Source organism: Grammomys surdaster, unplaced genomic scaffold (assembly GCF_004785775.1).
Source record: "Grammomys surdaster isolate TR1022 unplaced genomic scaffold, NIH_TR_1.0 126059, whole genome shotgun sequence".
NCBI lineage: Eukaryota > Metazoa > Chordata > Mammalia > Rodentia > Muridae > Grammomys > Grammomys surdaster.
Genome location: NW_021620869.1, coordinates 1,495,465 through 1,512,654, shown reverse-complemented (window position 1 = coordinate 1,512,654; position 17,190 = coordinate 1,495,465). Strand labels below are relative to the sequence as shown.

At 45.1% G+C, this 17,190-nt stretch overlaps 2 protein-coding genes across 2 annotated transcripts in view; both read left to right on the top strand.

Annotated features, from left to right (window-relative positions):
- Gal3st2 (galactose-3-O-sulfotransferase 2) overlaps window positions 1-8,710 on the top strand; it is a 24,291-nt gene extending 15,581 nt beyond the window's left edge. The window contains exon 6 of the mRNA XM_028755342.1: window positions 8,694-8,710. Within this exon, the coding sequence (XP_028611175.1) occupies window positions 8,694-8,697 (4 nt within the window). The 3' untranslated portion in view covers window positions 8,698-8,710. The remainder of the gene's footprint in view (window positions 1-8,693) is intronic.
- A 4,667-nt stretch (window positions 8,711-13,377) lies between these two features.
- On the top strand, window positions 13,378-16,472 carry Neu4 (neuraminidase 4). The gene is made up of 3 exons (XM_028755442.1): window positions 13,378-13,602; window positions 13,707-13,962; window positions 15,490-16,472. The coding sequence occupies exons 1-3, from the start codon at window positions 13,402-13,404 to the stop codon at window positions 16,470-16,472; spliced, it is 1,440 nt and encodes a 479-aa protein (XP_028611275.1). The 5' UTR covers window positions 13,378-13,401.
- Window positions 16,473-17,190: the final 718 nt, after the last annotated feature.

Sequence of the window (17,190 nt, the reverse complement as noted above, 5' to 3'; positions counted from 1 at the left end):
ATATATATATATATATATATATATATATATATATATATATATATATATATATATGGATATCTCTATGTAGCCCTGGCTGTTGTGGAAATTGCTGTGTAGACCAGACTCTCCTTGAACTCAGATCCAGTTGCCTCTGCCTCTCAAGAGTTTGTGTCACTGCTGCTAGCTCATAACTAAATCCTTATTGATTAGTAGAAATTACCTTTAGGGGCTGGAGAGGTGGCTCAGTGGTTAAGAGCACTGACTGCTCTTGCAGAGGTCCTGAGTTCAAATCCCAGCAACCACATGGTGGCTCACAACCATCTGTAATGAGATATGATGCCCTCTTCTGGTGTGTCTGAAGACAGCTACAGTGTACTTATATAAATAAACAAATCTTTAAAAAAAAAAGAAATTACCTTTAGTATTGTTTATTTCCCTTTTGTTTGGAGAATACAAATATTTTAAATCCCAGCTAATTGTACTATAGGATACCTTTAATATTTATTTAATCAAGAAACATCTGCCTTTGATGGTATAAAATATCATGAATGTTATTTTTAGAAACTGACATCTTTTGTATAATTTGATTAAGAAGAATTAAGATAAGAATGTTAGATTTCTGTATTACTTGGCTTTTTGCTGTTGTTATTGCTATGGTGGAACACTGACTGAACTTGTTGGAGAAAGGGTTTATTTGCCTTACCCTTCCAGGTCACAGGCCATCACTGAGGGCAGTGAAGACAGGAGGAGCTTGAAGCACAAACCATGGAGGAATCTTGCTTTTGACCTTGATTTTGCTTTTCCTGACTTGCTCCATTACCTTTCTTATACAACCCCGGGCTCATGTTCCTAAAGATAATACGACCCACAGTGAACCAGGCCCTTCTACATCAATTAGCCATCAGGGAGATTATCTTATGCTGTTGAGAAATACCCAAATGATTCAGTCACTCATCTAATAAATGGCTAATGTCAAACCATTTACTAATGTGGACAAAGCTCACTGAAAGAACCTGTTGTTTGGTAATCCACAAGACTATATAAATCTCAACAAAATATATAAATCTCAATATATAAATCTCAATCTCAAAGCTTTTTTGTTGCTTCTCAGAATACTTTCCTAAAGTCTCTGATAGGATGTTTGGAAGGAAAATATGTTTAGTAAGAGGTTATGGGTTCCTTTTCCAAGTGAAGATTGAAAGAGGAGGTAAAGGAGGAACCAGGAAGATAGATCACTTTTCATTTTTCAATCTTTTGGAGTGTTTGAACTTTGAAATTAAATTTGTATGTTTTAACTGAAACATAACTTTTGGTTGATAAACCAAAAGAAAAGAAAAATTATTTCTAGGAGTTGATCTCACAGCAGGTAAAATATTACTGCAAAACAATTTTCTTTAGCTGGAGGAACCTAGCCGTAGGTGGGACAAGCTAGGGCAAAAACTATCTGCCCTGTCATAATGAGCCTGTGCCAGACACTCAAGGCAAAGCAAAGCTCTGCCTAAATACTTTGGATTCCCAGGCAGTGACTGTGGGGTTTCCTTTGGTTTGGGGAGATTGACAAAATTCTAAAGCCTGAAAAGATGGTTCCCCTTTCCAGGGTTTCTGTAGGATGTGTTATGGACTTTTTGTTAACGATGATACAGTGGGAGACACAGCCCATAGTTTCCTCTAGTGGAGTTTTCTCTCTTACTCTCTGGGGAGCCCCACTCAGGGAAAAAGCAGAATTGTTGATGTTCCTGCAGAAAGGCATTTCACGAGGAGCCAGTCTGAAGGAGAGCTGAAGTTTATGAGGGAGAGAGTTTAGCATAGTGTGAAGTTCCACAAGAAAGAAGAAGCCACACCCTCCCGTTGTTGAACCTTCTGAGGTGCTGATGAGAAGACAGTGGCTTTGACAGTGGAGATGGACAATCCATCCTGGCCCCTCCTTAGCCTCCGAATCTCTGCCTGATAACCCTTATTAATAGATAAGGCCTTAGGAATGTTTTAACAGAGCCCTAGTTTTCACCAGCCCCAAGGCTCCGAGTGTCTTCAGACAGCATTCGGGGCCTATAGAGGAGATCTCCCCACTTCTATGTTTCTATGGATGTATTTGAGAAGTGCCTTAATTTATGACTGTTCTTTGGTACTGTCACTCTAAAAAATTTTATCAAACTATTATCACATTGTAACATGGACTTTGGGGTACCCTAAATCTGGGTGTTTCAGGCAAGGGCACTCATATTTGCCTCCAGAATAAACTATGTCTTCTTAAAACATTTTCTTTTATGTGTATAAGTGTTTTGCCTATTTTTTATGTCTGTGTATCCGTACCTGGTATCTGAAGTCAGAAGATGGTGTGGGATCTCCTTGAATGGGAGTTATAGGTGGCTGTGAGCAGCCATGTGGATGCCCTTGGGGCTCTCTGGAAGAGCGGGCAGTGCTCGTAACTGCTGATTCAAACTATGTCATTTGAATTGAAAATTGTGAGTTTTGTATTGACAATTATGGAGCTTGAACTTGAGGCCCTGGGAATTATCCACGTTTCCCCTAAGAAGTCCCCTGGATGAGAGCAAGGTGCTGGCTGGCAACGTGGACTTTTCAGGTAGATTTTAGTTAGTTCTTCCCTGAACTCTAACCTCTCTTGGTCCATTTCTTGTGCACTCTGAGCTGGTTGTTTAGGACCTTATTTGGTAAATATTTTTTTTTTCTTTCAAAATGTTTGGTTTACATCCTCTGTGGTAGTTTGAACCAGAATGGCTTATATACATGAATGCTTGGTTCCTGCATTTCTAAATAGACTTATTTTGTATGCTTGATGAAACAGAAGTTCTCAAAGTTCTGGGCAATAAAATGACTCATAAGCAGGTAGCCTATTTGAACTAAGATTTAAAATCATAAACCCTCATATTTATGTTGGATGGAGCAGTCTTACTGTGTCTTGTTATGCTGTGTTTGCTTGACATCACTGGGAGGCCTGTCCTTTTCAGAAGGGAAACAGAAGCCGGAGAGTGGGGAGGAAGGGAGAGTGAGAAGATGAGGTGGGGCAAGCTGGGTTTGGGAGGTACAGTATGAGAGAAGAAGAAAGAAAAAGAAAAATATAAAATTAATTACCTCACTGAATTGTAAAAAAAAAAAGACAAAAATACATATCTAATAAATACATGAAAATTTTAAAAAAGGAAAAAAAAAGATTTAAAACCATGACTGGATGCTCCAGAAAGTTACTTTTGGACTGTTCTGGGCTCAGGATCCTTTCTTGCTGCGGCCCTTTTCACTCCAGAAGCCTTTTGGCCAGAATTCTTGAGTGCTCTCTCCTTTGTGCCCCTGTATTGGATCGCTGGTGCCCCTCACCAAGTCAGACCATGGACGCCAGCTCGGTGACATGCTCAGGGCACTACAGACTTGTGGGAGTGGCAGAGAACGGAAGAGATGCCTCTGCCGATGGGATGCTCACGAGTAAATGGGAGCAGGAGGCTGATGCTGAGGTAGAGGAAGAGGAGGAGGAAGGTAGGGAGGAAGAGGATGGAGATGAAGATGAAAATGCTGAGGCAGCTACAGGCTCGTGGGCAGCTGAAGGTGACCAAGAGGCAAAGGGCTTGTGAGGATGACTACTAGACAGCCAAAAAAAAAAAAAAAAAAGAAAAAGAAAAAGAAAAAGAAAAAAAGAAAGAAAGAAAGAAAGGAAGGAAGAAAAGAAAAAAAGAAACAAGATAAATGTTATATTTAAAAGGCCACCATGACCTAGTCAATCGTTCACTGCTGCTCTCAGAATTTGATTAGAGAGGCCAACCCAACTGCCTGCCTGCAGGACACAGTGCTGCCCACTATTGACCAGGCTGAATTTGTATCAGGAAGGAGAAAAAGAACCGAAACTTCCAAGGACTTGATTTTTTTTTTTCCTACAAGTGTTTTAAAAAGAGGGGATGGAGAGAGATTAAAAGCACTTGCTACCACCACGTTGGCTCGTGCTTGAATCCTGTACACGTACTGGACTAGTGACTCTGGCTTTGTTTTGAGCACGGAACTTTGGAGTTGGCATTGTGAGAAGTCACGACTGAGGTATTCCCCTTAGAGGGACCTGAAATAGAAGGGGACAGATGATCCTCTGATGGCAAACTTTAAGATCTTCAATAAAATCCTGCCCCATTCAGAAAAAAAAAAGCACTTCCTACTCTTGTAGAAGACCCAGTTTGGGGGTACCCAGTACCCACCTGGCTCACAGTCATCTATAACTCCAGTTCCAGAGGATCTGATGCTCTCTTCTGGACTCAGCTAGCACTAGGTATACACACGGAGTACATTCATGCCGTCAAAACACTTATATACATAAAAAAAATTACACCGTAAAAAGTATTTTAAAAGGAAATTTTGTATTTTCCAATTTACATTTTATATTTTTGTATGTATTGTTTGGTGTGAACCATTTTTTTTTTTAAACAGGGTTTCTTTGTGTAACAGCTCTGGCTTCCCTCGGAACAGGCTTTTCCACCAGGCTGACCTGGAACTCACCTCAGCCTCCCAAGTGTTCGGATTAAAGGCTTGTATCACCTCTGTAGGCACCTTCTAAGTCCTTCTCCTTTTGGCTTTGTTTGTTTCTTCCTTCCTTCCTTCCTTCCTTCTTTCCTTCCTTCCTTCCTTTAAGATTTATTTATTTTACTTATATAAGTACACCGTCATTCTCTTCAGACACACCAGAAGAGGGTATCAGATTCCATGAGCTACCATGTTTTGGCTGGGAATTGAACTCAGAACCTCTGGAAGAGCAGTCAGTGCTCTTAATCGATGTGCCAGCCCTTCACCCCTCTTCCTTTGGCTTTTTGAGACAAGGTCTCTCTACATAGCCTTGGCTGTCTTGGAACTCACTTTATAGATCATGTTGGCCTCAATCTCGCAGAGATCTGCCTGCCTCTGCTTCTAAGTGCTAGAATCAAAGACGTGTACCATGTTACCTAGCTCTGTGTCTTACTTCTGACTTTCCTTGTGGTATAACCAGGTTCACTATAATTTCAAAGGAGGAAAAAGAGATCTTGAAGAAAAGAAAGCAAAACACCACCAACAAAGTCATATTCTGAGTATTCCGCTGATATTTTTTTAAAATTTTTTTGAACATGAGATGCTTTTTTATAGCATGTTTTACAAGGGGAGTGGGTAAGAGGGGCCAGGTGGTGGAAAAGTACAGAATCTTCTTGGCCTCTGCCTTGAAACATGTCATGGTCTATATGGTACACTGCCTTGAATTATGATCTACCTGCTATTCTTCAGAAGATATGGTACACTGCTTGAGTTATGGTCTCCCTGCTATTCTTCAGAAGATATGGTACACTGCTTTGAGTCTATCTGCAGTTGCCAAGCAGGATCTTGCAGTTGCCAAGCTTCAGAGGACATTGTGCAGGTGGGGAAAGGTAGGGGGTGAGGGTAAGGGCGAGGGTAGGATCCTGGCTTCTGGCATCTCCCCCTTCTCTGTTTAGTTAGAGAAGGCGTCTTATGATCAATCCCAACTATGTGAGTTTTGAATTTGGATGTCTAATTATGGGGGGTGATATTTTTTTTTTGTACTTTATTTAGTTGTTTGTATGAAATCATGAAAAAGGCCAAAACCAAACACTTTCTCTTTTTTTTTTGTATATGAAGTTACTGTTCATTAATTTATTGGTCTGTTTGATGTGTGTGTGTATGAAACAATCTCCAAGAATAAATAATAAACTGCAGATTATTTTCTTTCCTTTTAAAGGTATTTGTTTATTTTTATTTTATGTGTGAATCTCTCTCTCTCTCTCTCTCTCTCTCTCTCTCTCTCTCTCTCTCTGTGTGTGTGTGTGTGTGTGTGTGTGTGTGCACTGTATGGATACCTGATGTGACCACAGAGGTTTGAAGGTGACACTGAACGCCCTAGATATGGAGTTATAGGTGGTTGTGAGCTGACATGTGAGTGTTGGGAAATGAACCTGGATCCTCTAAAGAGTGGTGAGTGAGTTTAACCACTGAAATATCTCTCCAGCTCCAATAAACCACACTTTTATTTTAGTGGGGAAAAAAACCTCACCAAAATAATAAAACTGGTTATTTATTTATTTATCTATTTTAAATAGAGGCACTTTTTATTAAATGCAAAAATCCTGACAACCTAGAATTCTAGACACATAGAAAATAATTTTTAATACTAAAAGTGAAGCAAACTTTAGCAGATATATAACAGCTAAGGAAATTAATCACTAGTATATCAGTGTTATAATAAATTCTAAGGGAATTCAGGCAAAAAGAAAGTACAGACAGACTAATAACAGAATTTGATAGAGGATCTATTATATATCTTTTTTTAATACATAATTTATTTATTTTTTCTCAAATCATAATTCATTCACACAAGGGTTATAAACACAGAAAGGCAAGACATGGTGAAGGGGATGACACTGGGGTGTGGGTATTCAGGGGGAATACAGATATCTTTCAGAACTGGATATCGGCTGGGTGAAGGTTCAGGGGACAGGTCACTATGACTCTGCCTATGACTCACTTGTCCTTATCTAAGTTGGTATTGTCTGCCAAGGATACCTATTTACAAGGTCTATGACTACTCAGGCTGGTAAATTTCTACAAAAGCTGCCTGTTTACAATAGCTTATAGCCATCTGTTTCAATGTGTTTTCACAGAGACCCAAGACTTGGTGTTAGTATACATCTATGACAGGCCTATTGCTGATTTTAGGCCTATGGCTGATTTTAGGCCTTCAGTGTGTAAGCAGGTATGCCCCTGACATCTCCTCCCTTCTCTAAGTATAGAAGGGCTGTGGCGATTATAATCTTGCTAAGGCAGGGATAGAGGCCTGACCTCCAGTACTTGAAGGGGACCTTGTAATGGCTCCAGTCCCCCTGTAGTTGTCCAGTGAGGCATGAGGGCCATAACCATCCCAATGTCTTTTTCCTGGAGAGGGGATACTTTTGACATCAACCCCTATGCAGTCAGGCTTGTCCCTCAGGGAACCCAGAGAGGTATTTTTAAGTTTTATTTATATTTCCTTGCAATGCTTAGCCTTATAGCCTAAGCAAGAATTCAGATCGCCAGTCAGAGGGGGTTCTGGGTGGCCCCTCTCTGCTTGGTCTAGGGGCAGAAGTACCCTCTTTTAGGTTGAGTAGAGATGGGTTTTGGGAGCATCCTGTATAAAGTAACAACCTCATCTTGAGTCTCGTGGTCCTCCATAGCTAACTTATGATAATGTTACTGAATAGGTTTTGCTACCAAATTATTTATCTGTTATTTCACAGAGTTAGTCCGCCTATTTGAGGCCCAGGGACTGGCGGAAATAAGCAACAAGAACCCAAATAATGGTCCCAAGATGGGAGGAAGTAGGATTGACAATCTTGGAGAAGCTGGAAACCAGTTCTTGTACCAGCATTCATCTGTCTCTTTCTCTCTCTGATTTTTCTCAGGGCCTTCACTGACCTATTTCATGTTCTCTTTAACCCTCCCTGTCTTGTCTATGTAAAGGCAACATTCTTCTTTAAGGGCTGTACATAGTCAAGAGTTGTACACAACGTATAGACCACATGAAACTCGAGAAGAAGGAAGACCAAAGTGTGGGTGCTTTAGACCTTTCTAGAAGGAGTATCAAAAGTTTCAACCAGAGCTCCCAAAGTCTAAACCGCCAGCCAGAGAGCACAAAGGGAGGGACTCATGTCTCCACCAGTATAGGTAATTGAGGGTTACCTTGTCAGACATCAGTGGAAGTGGAGGGCCATGGTCCCTGAAAGTTTGGATTCCCTAGTTTTGGGGAATTTGAGAGCTGGGAGATGGGACTGGGAGGATGTTTGGAGCATACCCTCATAAAAATAGGAGGAGGGGATATGGGATAAGGGGTTTTGGGGGAGAATTGAAGAGGAGATAACATTGAAAGATAAATACGTAAAATATAAAAAAACAGATAAAGGGTCTAGAGAGAGAGAGAGAGAGAGGGGGGGGGGGGAGAGGGAGTTTACTTATTTCAAACTATTTTCAAAAGTTTCTAGGAGATACTAATTGGCTAAGATCTTATTTTAAGCTCTCCACAAAAGAATTTAAGTCTCTGTTTAATATTCTCAAGAGAGATGTAAATCCTAATTTTCCTCAACAATTAATTGACAAAAGAGAAGTAATCTCATAAAAAGTAGAAGAAGCTATTAGATATATTATATAGTCTGATTAGTTGTTGGCTGTGCTATAACAGTCCTTTGATAAAAGATTATTAATATAGATTTATATTTCTTTAAATAGAGTCTTCATGACTCTCTGAGTGTGGAAGGAGTGACTGTTGGTGCTTCTGCTCTGATTTTACAAGAACTCTGAAAAATTGGCTTTAAAAACAAAAGAGGGGGAACGGTACCCCCCCCCAAGGAGTCCCCCTGAAATACTCTCCATCATGCCTTGTTCACTTTTATCTCTCTAAAGCTGAAAGCTCATGGCAAATCTGCTGCTGACTGCCTCTGGCACCACTGAGACCAACAAAAACTATGCCACAGATATGGGGAAGGACCCTCTTACCCTTAAAGGGAATGGCCCAGACCCAGCTCCCTTACAGGGCTGAGGATTGATATGCCTGCTTGATACCACAGAAGGCACAGCTAACCGGCTACCAAAAAGATTAATGAAATAAATAGATACCCCCAGAAAGCCAGGCCCAACCATAAATAAGATGAATAACAATTTACATCCAGGGAAGAGAAATCTCCCTGAGAATTCCCTCCTTTTTTTCTTTCCAGGTAAAAATGAATCACCCGTGAATCCAGATGCTGGTCTCCAAACTTATACTACTCAGACCTTTGAAGGGCCACTGACAAGAATATCAAACAACTAGAGATTGACATCACTAATCTGGAGAAATCCCTCGTTTTGCTGTCTGAAGAGACCTCCTAAAACCGCAAAGATCCTTATTGGACTTGATTTACTCTATTACAATAGAAAACTGATAATTTATAAGAGTTAATAGAAGCTTTAAAAATGACATCTAAGTTAAGAGACATTAAAAATAAATAAAAAGCTAATAAAGTATTAGAAAATATCTAGAGGGTATGTCAGAACTTAAGATAATTTGTGATAACCATCTCCTATTTTGAATAAACATCTCCTATTCCTGATAACTATCTCCTACTTCTGATAACCATCTCCTAATTCTGATAACCATCTCTTATGCTCTTCCTTTTTTTAGCTTTCTCCTTCCCTCTAACTCTTTAGGAGATAGTTTCTCTATATAAATTTCATCATTTTGTTTTTGGTATAAACACTAAAGAGAAAAATTTGTACTGTATCGAGAACTCCCGTTTGCCCCCTGCACGTATGTAGTGGATATTCAGCTTAGTCCTCATGCAGGTTCCCGATGATCGGAGCCAGTGCTGGCCCTGACTCTGCTGCCTGCCCGGCGATCCCGTTCCCCTAACTGGGCTGCCTTGTCTGGCCTCAGTGGGAGAGGATGTGCCTAGTGCTGCAGTGAATTGATGTGTGTAATGGGATGATATGGAGCGGGGGTGGGGTGGGGTGTCTCCCTTCTCAGAGGAGAAGAGGAGGGGCCATATGAGGGAAGGATGGGAAGAGAGGGGGGCTTTGATCAGGATGTGGAGTGAATGTAAGTAAATTAATGAAACCAAAACCCAAACTTCCTCCCATTTGTAAAACCACTCTATTTTGAGAACTGTATTCCCCTCTATTTTCTCCTTGAATGACTTTCTCTTAACTCTGGTGCCTAAGCCCATACTAAAAATAACACCATTATACCAGCTAGCCCCAAAATTCCTGTCAGTGTTAAAGCCCCAAATCCCAGTTTGGGCTGAGTTGAGGTCCCTAAAAGTATAGGAGAACCCTTTAGATGACTAAGGATCCCTCACTGGTAATGTTTTTGGTGTTAGCCCTACTAAGCACAGCTTGAGTGTTACACCTGTTTCTTTAAACCTAGAAAACCTCATCATGATCAATTTGAGATTTTAACTGCTTAGTACTATGGTAGTAAAAAAAAAAAAGTCAAATCAACAGTCTAACTTAAAATCGACAATGGGACCTGGAGAGATGGCTCAGCCAGTAAGTGCGTACTGCTTTTGTAGCGAATCAGAGTTAGGTTCTAGCACCCAGCACCGGGTGATCCAATGGTTTCTTCTGACTTTTATAGGTATCCACAGGAACATGCGTGCTAGTGCACACACACACACACACACACACACACACACAAATAGAAATAAATCTTTTAAAAACCAGACAAACTATAAATATAAGTGAAAGATTTACATATATACTTTCAAAAATCCATCTTCGTATATAACTATGTATGTAGTGTCTCATGTGTATATACCCACACACAGACATACTCACATACACAATTAGAATAAATCTTTAAAAATTAACCTCTGGAGCTGGAGAGATGGCTTAGAGGTTAAGAGCACTGTCTGCTCTTCCAGAGGTCCTGAGTTCAACTCCCAGCAACCACATGGTGGCTCACAACCATTTGTAATGGGATCCGATGCCCTCTTCTGGTGTGCCATCTGAAGACAGTGACAGTGTACTCACATAAAATAAATAAGTAAATCTTTAAAAAAAATTAACCTCTGTCTGAAGTAATTTACCTCCAGCTATTCTCAATAATGCTTTTATTCTTGGCCGGTTTTGTTATTTTCTTTCCTGAAATGAATGATGGCACAGCTTCTAGAGCCAGTTTCTCAGTGAGCTCAAGCTGCACATCACAGTTTGCCAATATAATGTACGTCAAAAGGAGCAGCCTTAGGGTCTCCTCACTGTTGTCATGTCACTGGAGAAATTGGAATGCCTTCGTTGATTTCTCAGTTTCAGTAAAAAGAATTTTAAAAATTCTTTTACATCAATCATTAGTTATATTAATTAATTTAATTTAATTAAAAATTCATGGAGTTGGAGAAATGGCTCAGTGGTTAAGAGAGCTGGCTGCTCTTCTAGAGGTCCTGAGTTCAATTCCTAGTAACCACATGGTGGCTCACAACCATCTGTGATGGGATCTGATGCCTCTTCTGATGTGTCTGAAGACAGCAACAGTGTATTCACATAAAATAAATAAATCTTAAAAAATAAAAAAATCATAAAAAGAACTTAACAATGGACTTGGAAGGAATCTCTAAGACAATTTTTATCACAGTTTAAGAGAAAAACCTGTGTTTTCAGATGTCTTCTGACTGGCCAAGGACCCAAAGAAGGGAATCTGACCTCCCTGGTATGAAGCTGACAAGTTCAAACATGGGGTGGCCTGTGAGGGTGTGAGGCAAAGACCTGGCTGGCGTTGGTGCTCTAGGATAACTAACAGCTTGCCCAAGTCAAGCTGTACCGTCTCTGTGACTCTTCACCCAAGGAAGACTTCAGTCAGAATGGCAGGAGTCTGTATGGAAACATCGTATTCCTGGACAATCCCTGTCCTTGGAATTTACTGAATGGGCCACTTGGGCAGCGGTATGTGGGAGGTCCTACTCTTTGAGGTCTCTATGGAAACCCAGAGCTATATCAGAAAAGGATGCCTCTAATGCGTGACAGCCCTGTCCACTTCGTAGATCTTAGTTTACCCAGTGTGCAATGGGAATGACTTGATGGTATCTGGGACCTCTCTGGGTCCTGCTCTGTTTCCAGGCTGGGGAGCGGGCTCAGGCTCCCAGTTGGCTGAATTCACAGTTCTTGTGGTCCTAGACTTTGGGAAACCATCCAAAGATACAGAGAATGTCTCTCTTGTGCCTGTTCAGTCTGAAGCCACACGTGCCTCCTTGCACCTGCTTCTACTGGATACAATTGCCCTTTGAGTGCAGAGCTGGGGTCTTCCAGGAGACAGGAAGCTGCTCAGAAGCCCTAGTGCTAGCAGCGGGGGAGCAAGACAGTGTGCACTACGGAGCTTGTGGCCCAGATTGTGGTTGGTAGACTCAGAGGACCTAAGGCTTGGAGCTAGTGGTGGTCAGCACAGCCCTCTGTGGTCTGCGGAGCCTGATACTGCTTCATGTGAGTGACCGTCCACTACTTCTCTATCCCGTGTTCTGTGAGGTCATGCTAGGTTACTACTGAGACTTGATCTTTGTCCAGGTGCTATGCTAGGATGCCTCCTCTTAGGGTTCTGAACTAGTTTCTTCTGAATGGCTCATGGTAGGCTGGTCAGGAGTGACCGGTGTGGGCTGTGTGTCTGGCTGTGTCCTGGCCTGGGGTGCCTGGCCACAAGCTGCTTGGCTGGCAGTGGTCTGGCCTAGATGGCTGTGGGCTCTGACTGTTCATGTCCTGCAGGTAAAGCAATCCCTGCCCTGTTTTCCCGTCAACCCCACAGCAGCTACGTACACTCACCTTCTGCCATGCTGTAAATCAGACAACGGTCTCTGGCAGATTCCGTTCACACTCCCAACATACCCCCAATAGGTGATCCTGTGTGGGAGGCTAGGTGCCATGCTCTGGGACTGCCTGGCCACCCTCTTGTGGCTTCAGTTCTGTGTGGAAGTACTTCCCAGCTGTCCCTTGGTCCAGGGCCACATAGATGGGGATGCATGGGGAAGGGGGTGGCTGTATGGACAAGAAGGGGTAAGGTGATCGTAGGTGGGGCTCTGATTGCACAGAGACGGATACCTACTTGATCCTTGGCTTGTGGGTGAGGTGAGGAAGTGGCTGCTGGGGCGGGGTGTAGAGTGGGGGACAGGACAGTAGACGACTGTGAGGAGAGGCCTTTGTTCTTCCTTATTCATCACATCCTCTGAATTGCGTCTACCCCTCCTCACACTGACCCTTGCTCTGACAGGGAGGAATCCATTTAGGGCTAAGCCAGGGCTTCTCTGCTTTTCTTGGCTTTTCTTTTTCTGCCTTTTGATCAAGCCTGTCCCCAGCACTCTCTCTGGTGTGTATGAGAGCCACTTGGGGGGTATGCTGCAGGTAAGGGCCGTTCTGCTGTTTTTCTCCAAACCCCTAGGCAGCCTAGGGGTTCAGTGGGTGCATCTTCTGTGTCTGAAGCTATTCACCATGGAGACTCCTGACGCTCCCTCCTACTTCCATGTGTGGAGGTGCGGGTTCATCTGCCCCTGCTGTGTGATGTGCCTTCCTTGGTCTCACATACCATAGTTGCAGGCCTTGAGCACCTCACCCCCATTTGTTTTTGTCTGACTTTGTCCACGTGCCTGTACTCTTTTTGGGTGAGTTCCGTGAAGATGGGTGTCCAGGACACACCTACTGGTAGGATATGGTTTCTCTGCCCAGCTCCCTAGCGCTAGCTAGCCTGGCAAAGGAGCAGCTTGGAAAGGAGGAAGGGGCCAGTTCCATAGACATTTGGGGTACAGTGTGGCTGTGAGGGGCCTGGGGATGGGTTGTGAGAAATCTGGGCTTAGGCAGCTAGAACGTGCCATTAAGATGGTCAGGTGGACATGGGGTATGTCTGTGGCCAGGTAAACTTGTGGAGCCTCCTCCCCAACAGACTCCCTGGTGCCTTGCTCCTACCGGAAGGGAATGGGGCCTTCACGTGTTCCCAAGAGAACTGTGCTCTTCCAGCGAGAAAGGACTGGCCTGACCTACCGTGTGCCTGCGCTGCTCTGTGTGCCTCCCAGGCCTACCCTGCTGGCCTTCGCCGAACAGCGACTTAGCCCTGATGACTCCCATGCCCACCGCCTGGTGCTACGGAGGGGCACGCTGACCAGGGGCTCAGTGCGGGTGAGTGCTAGGTGTAGAAGAAACGGAACCCCAGCTCTATCAATATCCCTGGAGACTAAGGACAGGCTCCAGATGTCTTGACCAGCTGCTTCTCTTTCCCTCAGTGGGGCGCTCTGAGTGTACTGGAGACTGCAGTCCTGGAGGAGCACAGGTCTATGAACCCTTGCCCGGTGCTGGATGAGCACTCCGGTACGATCTTCCTCTTCTTCATTGCCGTGCTGGGCCACACACCGGAGGCCGTGCAAATCGCCACTGGCAAGAACGCTGCTCGCCTCTGCTGCGTGACCAGCTATGATGCTGGCCTTACCTGGGGCCCTGTACGAGATCTCACTGAGGAAGCCATTGGTGCTGCATTGCAGGGTAGGCGGCATCTGATGTGTGGGATGGGGTGCTGGGGTAGGGTGGAGGGGTAGAGTGGGTAGGGACCGGATAGGGAAAGATGGGCGTGGACTGTAGTGGACTTGACCCTCGCATAGGTCCACCAACTATCTGTTGGACCACTCTGCCTTTCTTATCCCCAGCTTCCTGCCTCACCTCCCCTGAGGGTAATGACCTCCTGACACCGACCTCAGGACTGTCTGGCATGTCCCAAGCACTTTTAGTGCCAGGCCAATAGATGTTGGCCAGCTTCTTCACACTGCCTGCTGGCAGGGCTGGCACAACTTAAGCCACTAGTGGTTCTCCTTGTCTTGGTCTGTGATGAGGGCTGAATCTTTTATTTCCAAACCCATCTTTTTACCTCTTCCTTTTGCTTTTTTTTTTCTTTTGCCTCCTCCTCATTCAGCTCTGGTCTCTGGGATTCAGTCTCTTTATCTACCTCTGCAGTCCCTACTCCCCAGGGACTGACTGTCTACTGCTCTCCCTACTACCCAGAGCCCTGCTGTGGCCCTAGGGGTGACAGGACATGGCAGGTACTGAGAGGAGGGCAAGGAAACAGGGCTCTCCTAGTTAGGGTTTATATCACCATGACCAAAGAGCAAGGTGGGGAGGAAAGGGTTTATTTGGCTTACACTTCTAGATCCTAGTCCATCACTGGAGGATGTTGGGACAGGGACTCATGCAGGGCTGGAACCCGGAGGCAGGAGCTGATGCAGAGGCCATGGAGGGCACTGCTTACTGGCTTGCTCCTCATGGTTTCCTCAGCCTGCTTTCTTATAGAACCCAGGAGCACCAGCCCAGGGATGGCCCCACCCATCATGGTCTGGGCCCTCCCCCATTGGTACTAGTTGAGAAAATGCCTTACGGCTGGGTCTCTTGGAAGCGTTTTCTCAACTGAGGCTCCTTCCTCTCTGATGACTCTAGCTTGTGTCAATTTGACACAGAAAACCAGCCAGCACAAAGGGCTCATCCAAAAACCCCATCTGAGTCCTCCTTCCTCCTCTGCCCTTGTGTGGCACCTGCTTCAGAAGTTGAGCTCTGATGTGATCTTCAGGTCTCTTGGCGGCCAGTGGCTAGGGAGTGGCTCAGTGGTAGATGACTTGTTTAGCTTGGCTTCTAGGCTTAGCATAGCAAGACAAAAAGCAAAACACTTGACCTAGGGGCTGGAGAGATGCCTCAGAGGTTAAGAGCTTGTGTGATTTACAGCTATTGTAGAGAAATTGAGTTTAGTCCCCTGCCCTTGGTTGGGTAGCTCATAATTACCTATAATTCCAGTTCCAGGATATCTGTCACCTCTAGCCTCTATGGGCACCTGCACTCATGTGCATGCCTTCCATGTGCACATAGTTACAAATAAGTCTTTCTAAAAACTAAGAAAACACTTGACCAAGTAGACCTCTAGGATTCTGAAGACAGCCTTGACAGGCTCTTCTGGTCTGGGTGCATTCAGGGTCCGGTATAGGGAGACAGTCAGCTCTCCTAACCCAAGGGTCTGGCTTCCCTCTGTAGACTGGGCCACCTTTGCCGTGGGTCCAGGCCACGGAGTTCAGCTGCGCTCTGGTCGCCTGCTTGTTCCCGCTTATACGTATCATGTGGACCGTCGGGAGTGTTTTGGCAGGATCTGCTGGACCAGTCCCCACTCCTTGGCTTTCTACAGTGATGACCATGGAATCTCCTGGCATTGTGGAGGCCTTGTGCCCAACCTACGCTCTGGAGAGTGCCAACTGGCTGCAGTGGATGGAGACTTTCTCTACTGTAATGCCCGGAGCCCTCTGGGTAACCGTGTGCAAGCACTGAGTGCTGATGAAGGCACTTCCTTTTTACCAGGGGAGCTGGTGCCTTCATTGGCTGAGACGGCTCGTGGCTGCCAGGGTAGCATTGTGGGCTTCCTGGCCCCACCCTCCATCAGTCCTCAGGATGACCGGTGGCCAGCAAGTCCTGGGAACACCCCACGTTCCCCACGTTTCGATCCCAGAGTACAGGAGTCTTCAGAGGAAGGCGCCAGAGGTCTTGTTGAAGAAGGTTGGGTGCCCAGGTTGCCTCTCTGCTACCCACAGTCCCGGGGCCTAGAGAATCACGGCCTAGAGCCAGGGCCAGATGGAAATAAGACGTCCTGGAGCCCGGATCTCCCCATGTCCTCTGCTTCCATGCTTCAGAGCCCCACATGGCTGCTGTATTCCCACCCAGCAGGGCGTAGAGCTCGGCTCCACATGGGAATCTACCTGAGCCGATCCCCCTTGAACCCCCACAGCTGGACAGAGCCTTGGGTGATCTATGAGGGCCCCAGTGGCTACTCTGACCTCGCCTTTCTTGGGCCTGTGCCTGGGGCATCCCTGGCTTTCGCCTGTCTGTTTGAGAGTGGAACCAGGGCTTCCTATGAAGACATTTCTTTTTGCTTGTTCTCACTGGCAGATGTCCTGGAGAATGTGCCCACTGGCGTAGAGATATCAAGTCTCAGGGATAAGCCTCAGGGGCATTGCTGGCCCTCTTGATGGCCTGGCCCTCTGGCAGGCACCTGGGGAGGAAGGGTAGACTATATAGAGGAGGTTAGGGGCAGGTCAGGATGACCCTAGGATGGAGAGAGCTCTGTCTCCTCCCGGCTGGTGGTGGTGACTCACCAGGGAGTGTGAATGAGAAATGAAGGGGCTGTGCTGTGACTTTTCTTTCCACATCAAAGCTTGGGTGCCAGTACTTTATCTCACTGCTCTGACTACCATGCACATCTCCCATCAGCACCTTGCTCAGCTTTCACATCCCAAGGGTGCCTGGCAGGGGTGAAGGCAACAGGGACAGTGGACATCACTGCACCACTTCCACGACCCACTGTGTGCCAACCTCATCCAATCTGAAATGTACCAATGACTGAGGTCTGTTTACTTTATGAATTTCCTGCAGGAGAAGCAGGTTGGGGAGACAGCCTTCCCACCTAGAGGGGACAGAGCTTGACTTGAGCAGGGGGTACCTCCTAGGACAAGCTCCATATTCCCACTTCTTTACCCTTCTCTGGAGAGGGCTTTTGTCCTATCAGAGCTGTTCCCTCGGTTCTCTTTCTTTTCTTTTTCAAGACAGGGTTTCTCTGTGTGTCCCTGGCTATCCTGGAACTCACTCTGTAGACCAGGCTGACCTTGAATTCAAAGCTCCATCTGTTTCTGCTTCCTGAGTGCTGTGATTAAAGGCATGTATTACCACAGCCTGGTGCCCTTTTGTATT

What these genes read in the sequence shown, in the direction of transcription:
- Neu4 (XM_028755442.1), top strand. Translation starts at nt 13,402, where the DNA reads ATGGGGCCTTCACGTGTTCCCAAGAGAACTGTGCTCTTCCAGCGAGAA. An exon ending in TGACCAGGGGCTCAGTGCGG is followed by an intron (nt 13,603 to 13,706) that starts GTGAGTGCTAGG and finishes TCTTTCCCTCAG; the next exon opens with TGGGGCGCTCTGAGTGTACT. An exon ending in CATTGGTGCTGCATTGCAGG is followed by an intron (nt 13,963 to 15,489) that starts GTAGGCGGCATC and finishes TTCCCTCTGTAG; the next exon opens with ACTGGGCCACCTTTGCCGTG.